Consider the following 17,967-nt stretch of genomic DNA (forward strand, 5'->3'; position numbering starts at 1 on the left):
CGTAAATGAACAGTTGATGAATTACACTTTTCTGAGAATAGAATATTGAAGTGGAGATCGCTAAACTGCAAGCTAACCGCTGTTTCCAGAAAGCAAGCGCGTTTATCCACAGTGGAGAGAGAGCGCGTGTGCACAGGGTTGCCAGGTTGACAAAGATAAGTAGCACATTTAGCAGAAATGTCCGTATTGCGCAAGTGGGAAGCTCTGTTTTGGGGATTACGTCTCTTTATATCAGGCAACCCAGTTGTGTTCCTATGCGGCCAGATTAAAACCTTGTTGTAGCCTATATATGCTCTATTCATTATTTTTTAGAAACCTTTTACTTTTCTACTCAATTTTAAACATTGTAAAATTTGTAAAAACAAATTAAGCGTGGTCCACTGCTGCACACGTGCCACAATATCGATACAGGGCCAGCTGTATCGATACTCCTATCGTCAGATCTCTGTGACGATACATCGTCGTATCGACATTTTGAACACAGCACTAATTAAAATGCTTCACTACTTTGACATAGGCTAAATTCACCACATTAGCAAACAACACTGACTGTGTTAACACTTCACACTTAAGTAGGTCTTGTTTCATTGTTCGTTTGTAAACTCTCGACAATGACAGACATTAAAATCAGATAGAAATAAGGATGCAGTGGAAGTTAGCCTTAAATTCAACAAACATATTCTGATTAATTCTGAACTGACATTGACGTTAGCTTAGGTGCTAACAAGCCGACCAATAGGTTGGGAGAAGTTCGATGGGATAACATTAGGAAAAATGTATCACGACAAACTTACTTGATTTAATGACAGAAAACATTGATTTCGCAAGTTGACATTATTTTAGCCATTAGTTATCTATGGTTCGGTTAATTTAAAAGCATTACATCGTTGACAGCAAACTTACCTCCGCATTGTTTAAAACCGCGATAAGTTGCCCAATGAGAAAAGAAGAGGATGATGCCCTAGTCTTGATTCTGATTGGTCAAAAGACTCGATGCGCTGCACCAAATGTTTTATTGGGAAAAAAGATTGCGACAGCTAGACAAATGCCTATGGTCTCACTCTGACTAGTTTGCAGATGTGTAATATCAACACTGGTGCTATATTGTGAATATATCAATATATTTGTTAATCAAAATGGTATATTATTAAGCAAACAGGTGGCGTCTTACCGGTCCTTAGAATAATAGAACATTGCTGTACAAAAAAAAACTACAACCTAGCCTACATATGGGAGCCTTGCAGTGATATGACTACAAGGTATTTTGCATCATAATTGTTACTATCTTGAGGATTTTATCAGATGTGTAATGTGGTATTGACCAATCAAAATCCAAGATCAGAACTATACACAAACACTGTGACTGCACATTAGTTGCATTTTGTATTAATGTGCCAAGCTGCTCTCTCTAGGATTATGTTGCTTGGCAATGGCAAAAAAACCTACATCTAGGCTAATGAATTTGATAGATAAATTGTATCAATTGAACATTGGCATTTTTATCGTATTGCTGTTGTTGTCATTTTATGAAAGCAAAGGCACTCAAAGCTGTGGGTTTTAGGCAATCCACTTCACATCGCTGCCTAACACCCCTTGACTGTGGTAAAAAACAAATGGGCCACTTAAACCGTATTACAGAAAACAGATATATTGCATGTCAGAGATAACAGACTCAGGTCAGATCAGCCTCCCAAAAACAGTTGACTATGTTTTAGCAGGTAAACCCTTCACAGGCAGGTCTTCTTGCCTCAGCAGTTCTGAGACTAATAGGGGTTGTTCTGGAATGAAATTAAAATTCTTTCAAATACATTACATTGTCTTGATCGGCAAGGATAATATTATAACTACACATTTATTTTACTGATTAAGCCGATAACTGGTTTTACACCTAAAGGACACACAGTAACTGGATTATAAATCTATCCATTTGTACATTTTTGGTGTATCTTATTCAACCATTTTAAGTCATTTTAACATTGGAGTATTTGTTAACAGCAAATGATTGATTTGAGACGAGCTCTTCATATTCATAGGCACTGGAATGATCCATGAACTTCTGAATATTCAAGTGTTTTATTTTTCCATTCATCTTTAAAATACAATGAAGATTAATGATATGCACTGAGGGATGAATGAATCTGTTTTTTTCTCAGATACAGTGAGATGATTCCTGTGTAATCAGTCTGTAGAAATCCTGCGTGACAATCTCTTACTTCAAGATAAAAAATAGCTCAGAAACTAAGTTCCTAACACATCATGACCTGAAAACTAAGTTCAAAAATGCCCAGAATAATCTAGATGAGCAGCTTCAGTTTACATCTAACCTTAAAAATAGATACCAACATGAGTTGAGTTAGTAACATGAGTGACCTAAGAATCAAATCACAGAGGTATTACACAGGAATCAATTAGTTACAAAAACAATTCAACATTTCTTTTTCTTTTTTTCACAAACATTGTAAAAGACATAATTATTCCTCATCATCATCATGTACAGAGGGTGGCCCTAAAATACCTATTGACCTTTTAATAGCCTTTATTAAAACCAGCAAAAAATACAAACGAAAACATTGAAGTAGCTACATAAAGAGAAAAAGAGCGATTCACATTAGATTCACATGTTCAAGTCCATCTAAAGCAAACGAGTGATGATTAGGATGCTGTACACTTTTTGCTGTTGCCACAGAGAGGAAAATAAGTCCCTCGGACATCCTGTTTTACCAACGGAGGACTCAGGCTCGGTCCTGGAGATGTGTTAGAGAATTGAGATTCAGAAGATCCAGTTGTATGGTGAATCCTGGTAAACCTGCTCTGAAAGGACTCAGTCCTTGAGTGTATGAACAGTCTAAATACACTCTCACCTGCTGGTCTCCTCAAAATCATCTTCCTCTGTTGACATTCACAATATGTGAAACTGAAGAATACAAAAGTTAATTATAAAGAGATAAATCGTTACTGCAAAGTTATGAGTCATTGCTCATTTAAATCTGTACCGCTGCAAAACGACAATAAAAATAAAGAAGATCAACGGTTTTCCTAGAGTTCCCTAGCATTTCCTGCGATGCAGCTTCTGGCGTAAATTCTCCAGGTTTGTCAGTTCAGCGAGGTGCGATTTCATCCCTAGAGTCTATCCCAGACTAGAGTCTGAATTATCTCTGTGATTTACAACTGATACTCGGTTTCACCCGTACCAGCTGACTCCCCTCTATATTACGGTGCAGCTAACGGTGTGCGATATTTCAAGACATGAAGACATTCTTCGTGTGACACGTAACCCACAAACTGTTTAAAATTTTCAAGCATAGTGTTAGTGGTTCATGCAAAGTCTTCACAAGAAGAGCATAAGTATGAAATGTGTGAAACCTATCTAGCTAAAAACGATGTGATCCATTCCTAACACGAGTTTACCAAGCATGAAGCTACCAGCAGCAGAACGTCATTAGCTTACATGACAGACAGCTTCCACACCATGGCAAAAATTTCTATAGTCCATCTCTTAAATAAAATGTCGAAAGAGCTAAAAATTGAGCAAAAACACAAGTCTAGTTGGCGAGCATACAAATAGGTGAGCAACCCGTACACAAACCCGGCGACCATCCCGAGACTACCAGAACGCTACTTCTGGCTTAGCAAGACACTCTGGTCCAAAATGTACAAACCATGCTAGAGGCACATCTGTGCAAGGTGTAAAGCTGATGGGAGAGACCCTCAATGTTCAGAAGGCCTTGAGAAGACAGAAATGAGGGCTCAACGGCGCCAAGAGTCGGATGAATCAAGAAGAAGCCTGTCGATTGTTTCGGATGGAGTCTAACTTGTAATGTCTGAGCTTGAGCAGGTGGTGACGGCAAGGTCGTTTGAAACGGACGAGATCTATTTACGATGTTCAATTGACGTGGAGAGATAAAGTGAATGTGGAGTGGAAATAGAGGGCACTCTGTCGCCTAAATAATCCCATCACATGGGGCCACTCTAGGCCGCCGTCTGCCTGAAGCAGCACAAGAGAGGAGGTCGCTCTGGTAAAGGACAGCCCACCGAGGCCGCAGATGATTCAAACACAGGTGCCCTGGTGAGTGGGAGGCAGAGCTTTGCGGTTCTTCAAGCCTTGGCTTTTCTCTTTGAAGTCCATGGGCTTCTGCTGGGACGTGTCGATAAGAGCGCTGGCGATGGCTATACCTGCAGACAACACACAACAAAGCAAGCCGAGGGTCAGAGAGGAGCAGTGCAGACTCGCAGAGAGCATTCAAAAGCAAAAATGCTTCATTTACATGTCAAAGCAAAGTTATTTAAAAAAGGGACAATGGTAACAAAGCTATCTCTTTCAAAAGAACAACAGTTAGCTCGTTCATTTTAAAGAGGGATTCCTGACTGTTCATGCATAAAGAGGTTTCCACACATGCCTTGGAAGACTTGGAAACTACGCCTTGTTCATCACCAAGGTCATTGGTTTCATGGAGCATTCCTTTCTCCTATTCTGTAGCCACTTTTCTCTCATTCTAGGATGGGGGTTTGAAATGAGCTTAACTCCCAGCACCCTATGTTTCGCGCCAGGATTCTGTCACTGACTGCTGTGGTCAAAACCATGGCCGCAACCCCAAAGCCATTTTTCAAAGCAGCATCTCACAAATCATCCTACAAACACAACGGTCACTTCTGTGCTAGTCTGGCACTGCTCCCTCCCTTCTATTGAAGCAATACAATTATCGGAGGGGAACAATTCATTACTCAGACAGGCCAGGGCAAAAGGAATTGAATTCAGCACATCAGTGTGAAGCCGGAGCTTCAAGCGTTCAGGCAAAGAGGATTTACATCCAAGAACAACCTGAGCCTCAGACAGTTACACACTGCCCTACATCGATTTATTACCCAACACACCTGGGCTGCAGGGAGGAATGTGAAAACTACACGTCTGTCAACAGAACAGTCCTCGGGATTGAAGCGCGCGGTGTACGCTTACTACCAGAGTGCTTTTAGAGCTGGTTTTGCATGAACTTAAACTACTCACCATTCAGGTCAAAAAGGATTGGATGTGAGCCAGTAATGATGGGTCAGCAGTGTATAACAAAAAAAAAAAAATGCTGCTTTTTTTTTTAATAGGTCAGATCGTGAGGATTGTGGAATAAAAGAGCTTTCAGAACTCAAAAATATCTTTTACAGTGGAAAAATTTGCATTCTACAGTTTGTACTGAGCTGCTAAAATGACTTTTGAAATTCTTGGATTTCAGATGTCAAAACTCAAAACATAAAGAAATGATCACCAACATATACTTATCGGCAATGTTTTATTTTATTGTAGTTTTTTTTATTTAGTTTTATTTTAAACATGGAATCATTTTGGATAAGCAACGGAAGGAAAAATGCAGAAATATGTGCTTGTAGTATTTTATTTTATTTTATTGTATTTTATATTTTATTATTTTATTTTACATAACATGGAATCATTTTGGCTAAGTGATGTAAAAAAAATGTGGAGATGTGTGCTTGTAGTATTTTATTTTTAATTTAATTTATTTTTATTTTATTTTAAACGGAATCATTTTGGCTAAGCAATGTAAAGAAAAAATGTGGAGATATGTGCTTGTAGTATTTTATTTTATTTTATAAAATACTACCAGCATAGATAAAATAAAATTACAAATTATAAAATAAAATAAAATACTACCAGCATAGATAAAATAAAATTATAAATTATAAAATAAAATACTACAAGCACATATCTCCACATTTTTTCTTTACATTGCTTAGCTAAAATGATTCCATGTTATATAAGGCCGGACGTGCACGCTTTCCCACTGAAATCCTAATGAGAAGGAAAGAAGGTCACTTATTTGATCACACATGCATATAATGAATAAACATGCAGATGATTTTGTTAGCCAGCCGCGGAACGAGAGAGACCTTCGGCACCGTGGAAATCTCGTAGGATCTGTGAATATAATCAATACGGTTAGAAGCGATCAGCGGCTGTCTGCTGGCTGAGTTCATTATCGTGTCCCAGCGCTAAGTCGAGTGGGAGGCTGTTTCATTAAAAAAAAAAAGGTACCACGCTTTTAGGATCATACTCACATCATACCAGGTAGACGTGCAGACAGAGCAGGGTGACAGCTGCTCTGCTCCAAGCTCCTACATCAGTCAAACACAGATTGATCTGCTTTGTGAAGGTGATGCACCGCTTTATCCTAGCAGACAAACACCTACACATCCATCCTGCTGTGAAACTTCCAAAAAGACGAACAAAAACAAAGCTCTTTGACGACAAACTACATCTGTGCACAAAGCTTCTGTGCTTCTCTCCAAAAATATTCTTTGTTGATTCAGAAGAGTCTCAGCATTTTTCCCCCTCAGCCTCTTTCTCCTTTTATTTCTCACTCTATATCTGATGTACCTCTCTCCAAATGTGCTCATGACGAACTTCAACAGCCCAGCAAGCAGCCACTCTAAAGTTTTCAGTGTCATGAAATTACAAAGCTCTGTCTCGACAGATCCAACCTCCTTTAAGTATCACCAAAATGCTCTTTTTTTGTGCATATCAGTTGTTGTTTTTGTTATGTGCTGTTATTTGTTGCCTCTATTTTGTGCTCGTCAAACAAACGAGAAGCTATTAGAGAAGCTTTACTGAAACAAAAGTTGTTGTTTTTTTCCTCCAGATCAGTCAAGTTCCTGGGGAGGAAGTCAAGCTTAAAGGGACAAGGTCCCATAAAGCAGCATGTTGACTGACAGGTGTGCTGAGAAGAGGAGGGGGTAAAAGGTTTTTATTTAGCCCAGTCTTATCACTCTGTAGCTCTTAAAGCCAGACAGAGAGAGGTCTATGAGACAGACCTCGAGCTGACATGGCTTTAAAAGCACTGCTGTCTAAATATATGCGTGTGTGATATGTCAGTATGAGGTCTCTGAAAAGGTGCTGTCAGTTGAAGGTGAAAGACAAAGATGGGGAAAAAAGACAGAAACTGGACACCATCATTATTGAATCGATTATTTTTTGTTTGTACATTTGTAGAGGCTGTGTTTGGTGCTCACAGGAACAAGACAATCCCTCGTCTCAAAGTCAAGGACACTGAGAGGTACAATGTCTCCTCAGATTTTCTTGGTCTAATAAGCTGTAACAGACTAGATCTTTTTTATTCAGGCTATAGGCAGGAGACATACAGACTGGGGTAAGCCATAGTGGTGTAAGAGGATATGACCTACAGTCACAGACAAACTTACATCAGACCACCAGGGGAATGCTGGAGAACTTCTCTGACTTCCTGCATTAAATTAATTCCCACATGGGGAATGAACCAGACTGCAACATAATAAGTGAGCAGCGGGCATGTTAATTCGGTGAAAAAGCTGCCTGTACCATGTCAGAGTTGTACATTTCAGTCAAATTTTATGCTAGGGATAAACTTACCAAGCCCACATGGAGGTAAATCACAAAAGGACATGCAGTAACAATTGGGATATACATTTATATACAGGTGCATCTCAATAAATTAGAATGTCGTGGAAAAGTTCATTTATTTCAGTAATTCAACTCAAACTGTGAAACTCGTGTATTAAATAAATTCAATGCACACAGACTGAAGTAGTTTAAGTCTTTGGTTCTTTTAATTGTGATGATTTTGGCTCACACATTCTAATTTATTGAGATGCACCTGTATATTTAACTATATTGGTATTGGCAGTGGCCAAATTTTAAAAATATTTCAGGGGGATGGTGTGGTCAATTTCTTTTTCAGGGGTGGGGGTATGTGGGTTCTTTAGCTAATTTTAGATAATGATTACAAAATTTGTTGAATTTTTTTAAAAAGGCTTTTATTTAAAGAAAAATTAGCCTCATTAAATTAACTATTATTTATAAGCTTTTTTCCCTTTTGGGGCCAGAAATATTGATATCGATATAACAATATTTTGCTAAATGTGTTTTTGTGCTGAAACCTTGGCTGGTTTAGGCCTGTCATGGATAAATAATAATGACAATAAAACCGCCAGTAGGTGGCATCAAGTCCCTGTTTCAATAAATGATTTATTGAATCATTCAAATCAAATGATTCGTTCAAAACAGCTGATTCAATTAGAAACTAAACAGGGCTGCGTTTCCCAAAAGCATCGTAAGCCAGCTCCATTTGTGGCAACGTGTCTACGATGTACTTAGACTTACGATGCTTTTGGGAAACGCAGCCCAAGAGTCCATCTGAATGGGCTGTTGAATCACTGGCTCACTCGGTTCGTTCAAAAATTGATTCATTCAAAGAACGAAACACTGTGTTACTACTATGCACATTTGTGCTCTCACATGTACTGATATTCAGAAAATTACATTGCTTGTCCAATGAATATAAAAAACATAAAAACTCATACATGGGTAATTTTTCTTTAATTGCTTGAATTATAAGGATATTTTAACTGTATTCTAATAGGCTTCTTCACGCAGTGAATGCTTTTTGACTCTCAAGACGTTTTTGTTTGGCTTTTGCAAAGTTGATGACTCAATAATGCCAGCTCTCCTATCGTCTCTCAATCCCTCACAGTCACACATACAGCACAATAACATTATGACGGGAATGTCTTTAAATTCTAATCAAGGAAAAATCATACCTTTTCTGTTGTCTTCTTTTTAAAGAACTTCAAAAGTTGCGCTTGAACCATTTTGCGTGAAAAATGACAAAAACCTGCTTCAGCTTGTGCGCAGCTTGTTACAGTACTGAGTTCTGATTGGCCAATCACTGTTATTCATGAATTATCTTAAGTAGAGGATTTTAATATTTAATTTGCATGATAAATTTTACATAATACACATTATTAATTCAAAGGGGATGATAAGGGGGGATGGTGGTTTTACTGAGGGGATGCTTTTTGTCATTTTTTTCAACCAGGTGGATGCCATCCCCCCTCAATTCGAGCCATGGGTATTGGTCAATATTTGTTATTTATTTGTGCATTATCATTTCTTTGTTTTTTACATTTACATTACCTTTGGTGTAACGCTCAAAATTTAATCTACAAAAACACTAATAATTTAATAATTCATTTAATATGAATTATAAAATGTATTTTTGTAACACTCCCTTAAAATTTAATCTTCAAAACACTGATAATCTAGCAATTAATTTATTTATTTAATAATGTGCCACTGTTAAATGCAATCTTTTTCAAGATTACAAATTTTAAAATTAATATCCATTTTTCATACTGTAGTGTACATTATAATACTGTGATGCCTAAATTAATTTGTAGCATTCACTTGCAGCTTTAGTGTTTCATTTTGAATTTATTTAGACAAAAGAGTAAAGAATTTTGATATTAGCCACAGCGTCAAAATCGGTGTTCACCTGATATTTAATACTGGTATATCCAAGAATTTCAGAACAATGAACCACTTAGTTTATTTCAACTGACAAGCACTTCTGGCCACAAAAACAGATTATTATATTATCAGGTTATTATGTATTTGTGTCTGCATAATGCTTCTACCTTAATTTTCCTATAATCTGTGAACAAAAAAGGTGGTGCACTATGGTACAATTATGGTATCAGATGCTAAACTGTTTACATTTATGCATTTGGCAGATGCTTTTATCCAAAGAGACTGATATTGCATTCAAGCAATGCATTCCCTAAAAATCGAACCCGTTACCTTGGTGTTGCCAGCACCATGCTCTACAGTTTGAGCTTCAGACAAGGTAAAACAAGGTACTGTACATGTAAATTGGGGACGCATTTTAGGACACCTTTTTAAAATTACTGACCTGACTGGCCGGGTGGAGGAACACCAGATGCCCCTCTTGGGAGGCACATTAGCACTGTGAGCACCGCTGCTTTACCCCCTGAACAGGGTTCTACAGCAACTGGCTTGGGCGGTCCCTGTGGAGAGATCAGAGGAGAGGAAATGTGTCATCTATAACAAGCCTCCTACTGAACATCATCACACCATCAGTCACAAATGTCACAGTACTCAGTGTGAGCTGACATTGTAGGATGTCTCTCGCACGTCGTCGACAGAAAAGGAAAATTCACATCGTGATAATCTCAGTAACAAATCATCTCCCTGAAACTCAAAGACTCAATGCAAGCCACTTTCAAAGTTCACATCATGCACGCACAGGCGGAGAAAATCTGACATTTGAGGTTGTTGACTACCAGCTCGGGTCGTGTGGTAGCACCAGCTCTCAGTCCTATAAATGCTGCCCTGAATAGAAGTATGCATGAGCGGGTCTCTGATGCAACATTGTGGAATGAGGAGGAAGGAAGCCACAGGCAATTGTGATCTTAAAATGTCATCTTTTATGTCACATTATTGATCATTCAGAGCTGGTTCACTCGCATACATATGAATGCTTTTCTGAAAGGATTTAGCGATTGTTTTATGTGTTTTAATCACAAAGGGAGTCATAAATGTCCCTGCCAATGAATAAAAGTATTGTCTTTTAAGATTCCCTCAGCTCATTAATACACTCTCGTTTCTGGCCCTCCACACACACACAATGACTCAGCGATAGAGTGGCTTTATTCACCATTTAAAGAGAGTGCCTCTTCAAGAGCTCTTCCAAGAGAGCGCTGCAAGATCACAGACTTTGGCAGCCAATGGCTCTCCACAAAATGAAGCTTTAATATCTTACCTCAGTTGCCAAAATGCATAAAAAAAATGAAAGACACAAAAAAAAAAGGGAACAGATGCCAACTATTATTTTCTGGCAAGAATGGTCTTCATCGAGACTATAATATGAATTAAGCACCAGCCGTCAAACCAACAAAGTTACTCTAAGGTACATTTCTCTAAAGCAGGAATGTTTAATACAAATCTGGCCCTTTCCCACCTCAATATAATTATGGCAATTATTGAAGCACACAGCAGACATTTAAATGAGCTTTCTGTGGCTTTGGACTGATATGCAGATCATTAAAATGTGTCCTATTGCGTCATATCACACAACTAAACAGACCAACTCTGCCTATATCCATTTTCAGCTTAAATTAAAAATACTCTATATAGTTTCTGAAGAAAATGTGAGCTGTGCTTACCTGATGAAAAGCTGTTGCCATATAAATTAAAAAAATAATATAAAATATAAATTATATAAAATGTATTGATTATTCCCCTCGCTAAAGGCATATACATAATACACTGCTGTTCAAAAGTTTGGGATCAGTAAGATTTTTAATGTTTTTTAATGGAGTCTCTTATGCTCATCAAGGCTGTATTTGTTTGATCAAAAATACAGAAAAAACAGTAATATTGTGAAATATTATTGCAATTTCTAATATTGGTTTCCTATTTTAATATACTTTAATATAGACACAGCGCTGAATTTTCAACAGCCATTACTTCGGTCTTTAGTGTCACATGATCGTTCAGAAATCATTCTAATATGCTGATTTATTATCATTGTTGAAACTATTGTGCTGATTAATATTTTTTTGGAACCGGTGATACTTTTTCTTTGATTCTTTGGTTAATAAAAAGTTAAAAATAACATCATTTATTCAAATTTAAATTCTCTTCTAACAATATCTAACAAGTCTCTACTATCACTTTTTATCCATTTAAGATATCCTTGCTGATTAAAAGTATTAATTTCTTTAAAAAGAAAACAGAAAAAAAAATACTGAAAAACTTTTGAATAGTAGTGTAGATTGTAACACAAAATTTCTATTTTGAATAAACAGTGTTCTTTTTAACTTTTTATTTATCAAAGAATCCTGAAAAAAGTATCATAGGTCCAAAAAAAATTAAGCAGCACAACTGTTTCCAACATTGATTATAAATCAGCATATAAGAATGATTTCTGAAGGATCATGTGACACTGAAGACTGGAGTTATGGTGCTGAAAATTCAGCTTTGCTTCACAGGAATAAATTATATTTTAAAGGATATTAAAATCAAAAACTGTTATTTTAAATTGCAATAATATTTCACAAAATTTGTTTTTTTTTCTGTATTTTTTGATTAAATAGATACAGCCTTGATGAAAACATAAAAAATCTTACTGATCCCAAACTTTTAAACGACAGACAGACAGACAGACAGACAGACAGATAGATAGATAGATAGATAGATAGATAGATAGATAGATAGATAGATAGATAGATAGATAGGAGGTAACAAATGCATAAATATACACGCCAAAGATTATCCAAATACATAACCTTTCTGGCAAGATTTTTTTTTCTCGCCTATATAATCACAGCGAATGTGTTCAGTTCTAAAATGAAAGAATGCCTAAGCCCATTGCTTTCTCTCATTTCGTGAGAGAACTCATGGAACGTGATGGCACAGGCGTGGAGGGGCTTGTGAAAGGTCAAATTAAGCTTGCGCTGACAGTGATGTCCATCAAGCCCGGCAGACAGAGGCTGTTATCAGAGCAATATCTGTCTCTTTGAGAGGAAAAGAGGCCACTTGTGCTGCACTTAAAAAGTTCAAAGCCATTGTTTCTGAGTGACAGGGGGTGGCAGGAGGCGTCTAGCTTCCCTTCTAGCTCTAATGTTGCATTTATTTGATCAAAAATACAGAAAAAAAAACAGTAATATTGTTAAATATTATTGCAATTTCTAATATTGGTTTCCTATTTTAATATACTTTAATATAGACACAGCGCTGAATTTTCAACAGCCATTACTTCGGTCTTTAGTGTCACATGATCGTTCAGAAATCATTCTAATATGCTGATTTATTATCATTGTTGAAACTATTGTGCTGATTAATATTTTTTTGGAACCGGTGATACTTTTTCTTTGATTCTTTGGTTAATAAAAAGTTAAAAATAACATCATTTATTCAAATTTAAATTCTCTTCTAACAATATCTAACAAGTCTCTACTATCACTTTTTATCCATTTAAGATATCCTTGCTGATTAAAAGTATTAATTTCTTTAAAAAGAAAACAGAAAAAAAAATACTGAAAAACTTTTGAATAGTAGTGTAGATTGTAACACAAAATTTCTATTTTGAATAAACAGTGTTCTTTTTAACTTTTTATTTATCAAAGAATCCTGAAAAAAGTATCATAGGTCCAAAAAAAATTAAGCAGCACAACTGTTTCCAACATTGATTATAAATCAGCATATAAGAATGATTTCTGAAGGATCATGTGACACTGAAGACTGGAGTTATGGTGCTGAAAATTCAGCTTTGCTTCACAGGAATAAATTATATTTTAAAGGATATTAAAATCAAAAACTGTTATTTTAAATTGCAATAATATTTCACAAAATTTGTTTTTTTTTCTGTATTTTTTGATTAAATAGATACAGCCTTGATGAAAACATAAAAAATCTTACTGATCCCAAACTTTTAAACGACAGACAGACAGACAGACAGACAGACAGATAGATAGATAGATAGATAGATAGATAGATAGATAGATAGATAGATAGATAGATAGATAGGAGGTAACAAATGCATAAATATACACGCGATAGATAGATAGATAGATAGATAGATAGATAGATAGGAGGTAACAAATGCATAAATATACACGCCAAAGATTATCCAAATACATAACCTTTCTGGCAAGATTTTTTTTTCTCGCCTATATAATCACAGCGAATGTGTTCAGTTCTAAAATGAAAGAATGCCTAAGCCCATTGCTTTCTCTCATTTCGTGAGAGAACTCATGGAACGTGATGGCACAGGCGTGGAGGGGCTTGTGAAAGGTCAAATTAAGCTTGCGCTGACAGTGATGTCCATCAAGCCCGGCAGACAGAGGCTGTTATCAGAGCAATATCTGTCTCTTTGAGAGGAAAAGAGGCCACTTGTGCTGCACTTAAAAAGTTCAAAGCCATTGTTTCTGAGTGACAGGGGGTGGCAGGAGGCGTCTAGCTTCCCTTCTAGCTCTCTCATTCCTCCGTGTGCAGAATATCATTGTTTTTCCTTTTGATTCTCTCTCTCCCTCACACCACATGCTATTTCTTTATCAAAATCAGTCTGTAGTCTGTAGAGATAAATCCTTCTATTGCTACTTAGATCTTAAGGACAAGGTTAAGTTTACACCACGGAGTAAAATGTAACCATAAGGATGTATGTCGATACAAATGTTTGCTCTACTAGCCAGACTATAAGGGTTTAGCACCCCATTTATCATAAGTGATAGACAAAACAAACCGCAGCAGCCTCAAGACTCTTCACTCTGCTCCTTATACACAAATGCATCTTCTTGCTTTTGAATGATACAGCCAACCTCATTATTTCTAGCAAAACACACCAATTAAGTGATTCATGTTAAATATCACACTTAATTACATATCTCCATTTTCAACCCTACGCATCCATTTCTTGCCAGAGCTATTGTCTGAGCTTGGTAGTTATTAATAATGTAAAGATCTATTTCGATTTCACACCCAAACATGCATTACAATAGACTCTCGCTCAAAGGGGTGACCACTTCCTTACACTTTTAAGTACTTTTAACTTCAATGACAGAGAAAAACATGCTCAAAGCTTTGTAACATTTGCCTCCTTTTAACATTTGTTCTGTGAGTGTACTGCTGTACATGTCTTTTAATATGTTTTCTATAATGTATATATATATTTTAAAAAATCCTCACAGGAAAAAATTAAATATTGCAAAATAAAATGTTATTATTATAAAATAGAATATTGTGAAATAAATAAATTAATTAATTACATATTTTATTACTCCTTTATACAACAAAGGGAGGAATCCTATTTATAGAATTCCTATAAAACATCCATCATATAATACCAAAATGACCCTAAAAGGTTCTCATTAGTCTGTTATATGTTTGTGGGAACCATGTATTCAATGTATAAACCGTATAAACCATTTAACAAGATCTTTATTCCTCCCAAAACAACTCCAAACGAACAGACAAATCTATTTTCATGCACTTACTCTCATCCCTTATGGTTTCGGATTCAGTAATATTAGTCTCATTCACATTAGCCTTGCACCATACAGATTACAGTAATCCAATTGCAGGCCATTTAGAAAGCATTGCTATGATGCAGTTAATGAATAACAATACCGTTTAGAGTCGTACTAGCAAGCTAAACTGAGGTTTACAGTGGATTACATTACAGCACACGTGCTGCAAAAATGCACTGGAGAAGGTAATTTAAGAGGTTTTCATAAATTCATAACTTGCGCCGTTTGCACTGAAGACATAAATGCTAGCTCAAATCATGGTGTTTTGAGAATACTATAGACTATGTGTGTGCAAGACCATGGTATTATAAATACATATAAAAAAATCCCAAAAGTTTGAGGTCAATAAGATTTTTAAAGAAAATACTTAGAAACGTATTCAATTAGTGATTATTAAAGTAGTTGAAAGATTTCTATTCATCATGAAAATAATTTATCATGGTTTTCACAAAAATATTAAGCAGCACAAATGTTTTCATTGATAATATGAAATGTTTATTGAGCACCAACTCAGCATATTAGAATGATTTCTGAAGGATCATGTGACATTGAAGACTGGAGTAATGATGCTGAAAATTCAGCATGGCATCACAGAAACATTCAAATAGAAAACAGTTATTTAATATTTCACAACATTACTGCTTTTACAGTATTTTATGAATTTGTGCCATATGAGGAGAACAAAATAAAACAAAACTTACCATCCCCAAACATTTGAACAGTAGTTTATACTCTGGGAAAGTTGTCAGACCAACTCATAAATAGTTATAGTGTGTCACATTTTCTTCAGAAAAAGCAAAAATCTTTCAGCTTTCGCCCAAGATCATACACATCAATAGCCCTGCTCATGAATAAACCTCAAACCTAAAAAGTAAACTCTAAAACTTAATTTTACAAAAACACACACCTCTGAACATGAAAAAGGAGGGACAAATCCAGAGAACTGAACATTCATGAAAGACTTGCACGTTTTGTCTCGGGAGAAAACAAGAAGGCTATAAAAAGACATGAACTAGCCAGAAAACAGATGTCTCTCGTACAGCCCTGCTAATTTACAACTAATTGAGGTCCAACACCATCCCACTCTCCTGCATTGACTAACCTGATGAAAACAGCTCAGCGCCACTGAGCCACATTCAAATTAGACACCGAGACAAACAGGCTGATGAGAGACACTTTATGGGCCATGTCGTCTTGTCTCGCCAACATGTCTGTTTAACGTATTTATACCGTAAATATTTCATTCACTGGTTTTCCACCTTGTATCACTCTATGTGGCCAACTGGTGATTATCTAGTATTTTTATGACCACATTCTTTCCCTTATTTCATTTTGGTGTCTTTATTCCACCCAACTCTAATTTCCTCTGTTTTGTTCACCTCTTAACACATTTAAAAATATGTATCGCAATATCTGCTGCTGAAGATGCAGCCGATAAGCTGCTGCTGCTGCTGCTGTTGTGAATATTAGGCAGCATAGAATGAAAATGGAAATGCAAACAAAGCCATAAAGCAACAGGACAGTCCTCTTCATCTATATGTTTCTCCAGCTTTTAACGGCCTGCGGAGCATCTCATTTGCATGGCTAATAGCAGCATTCACAGTGACAGGGAGCATACAGCGCTGGTCTGTAGATAAGAGCTCACTATTGAGCACTCTCAAACACATGAACGGCTACGTACACAGTATAATTTAAACGGCCCTCTCTTTGTTGCCTGGTGACAGCCTCCATCCATCATACTCTGAAACTGTTAACGGGCCCATATGTTGTGCGCTGGCCATGGTGGCAGAGCAGCATCTGTGTCATCTGCACCATTTAAAATGGGCCGGCCTCACATTGGCTTCATAATGCACTTCTGCTGACCTCGATGCACAACAATTTTTCCTTCAGTCCAGTCAAGCCCAACACAAACCAGACCAGTCCAGCCTAACGCACAGCCAGAGTGGCCTAAACATGACCTGTGACAGATGCAAACGGACTGTAGAGATTGTAGAGATTACAGAAGCAGTCCTGTCATTATATTGCAAAAATCATGCGGGACGGTGTGCAGGAAGGTTCAAATCTTGTCTATGTTATGTCTAGGTGTGTAACAGTACACATATTTGTACTGAAAAAAATGTTGGTACATGTCTTTTGATTCGACACACGTGTACCAAGTGAATGTGGTGTTATTTTATCTCCTGCATGTACAGAACTTCTGTGTGTGTGTGTGTGTGTGTGTGGAATGTATTTAGAAACTATATATGGATATATAGAAAAATACAATGCTTCAAACACATTTAAAAATGAACAGAGAGGAAAATGGCACAATCTGAGTTGTCCTAAACATAAGACAAGCTTAAGCACTTCAAACAAATTCATAAGCATACAGTTTAAAGCAGCTTGCGCTCCTGTCAGATGCATGTGCTGTTTAATGCATTAGAGACACGTTTTCCACAGCACATAACTTATATTTATGGTTGTGTCCATATCTGTAAATGCTGGAAAGACATATATTTTCATTTTGCAAAAAAGGCTCATCCTGACATTAAGCGAGTCTCCGTTAAACTTCACAGACTTCACTGAGTACAATAATTCTGACTAAAAATACTTTTAAAACAGCACAATAAACTACAGTGCAAATAGCAGCCAGATGTAGCAGTGATAACAGACTTTTTTATTTAAAGACATAGCCATAGTACATACCGAACCATCAATTTTGTATACTATTACACCCATAGTTATACCCCATTTCTTTCTTTTCTGCCCATCATCTCTTCATTTTTCTATAAATAATCTTGCAAAAAATAAAAAAAGAAACTTGAAAGGAATAGTTCCCCCAAAAACTAAATTCTATTAATACTTCACCCTCACCCTCACCGTCTTGTCATTACAAACCTGTATGACTTTCTTTCTTCTGTAGAAAACAAAATGAAGAATATTTCAACGGTTTTTGTCTGAACAATAAAAGTAAATGGTATCCAGACCAACACTGGTCCCTATTGGCTTTCATTGTGTGTGTGTGTGTGTGTGTGTGTATGTTTATGTGTGTGCATATGTATATATATATATATATATATATATATATATATGTGTGTGTGTGTGTGTGTATATGTATATGTA

The 17,967-nt window shown here is 36.5% G+C and overlaps 1 protein-coding gene across 1 annotated transcript in view; it reads right to left on the minus strand.

Annotated features, from left to right (window-relative positions):
- Nucleotides 1–3,038: 3,038 nt before the first annotated feature.
- Nucleotides 3,039–17,967, minus strand: part of LOC107702414 (attractin-like protein 1) — a 101,253-nt gene continuing 86,324 nt past the window's right edge. Inside the window, 2 exon segments of the mRNA XM_016504738.1 lie at nt 3,039–4,173; nt 9,729–9,843. Coding sequence (XP_016360224.1) covers nt 4,049–4,173; nt 9,729–9,843 — 240 coding nt within the window. The 3' untranslated portion in view covers nt 3,039–4,048.

Source organism: Sinocyclocheilus anshuiensis, unplaced genomic scaffold (assembly GCF_001515605.1).
Source record: "Sinocyclocheilus anshuiensis isolate Anshui unplaced genomic scaffold, SAMN03320099.WGS_v1.1 scaffold190, whole genome shotgun sequence".
Taxonomy (NCBI): Eukaryota; Metazoa; Chordata; class Actinopteri; order Cypriniformes; family Cyprinidae; genus Sinocyclocheilus; species Sinocyclocheilus anshuiensis.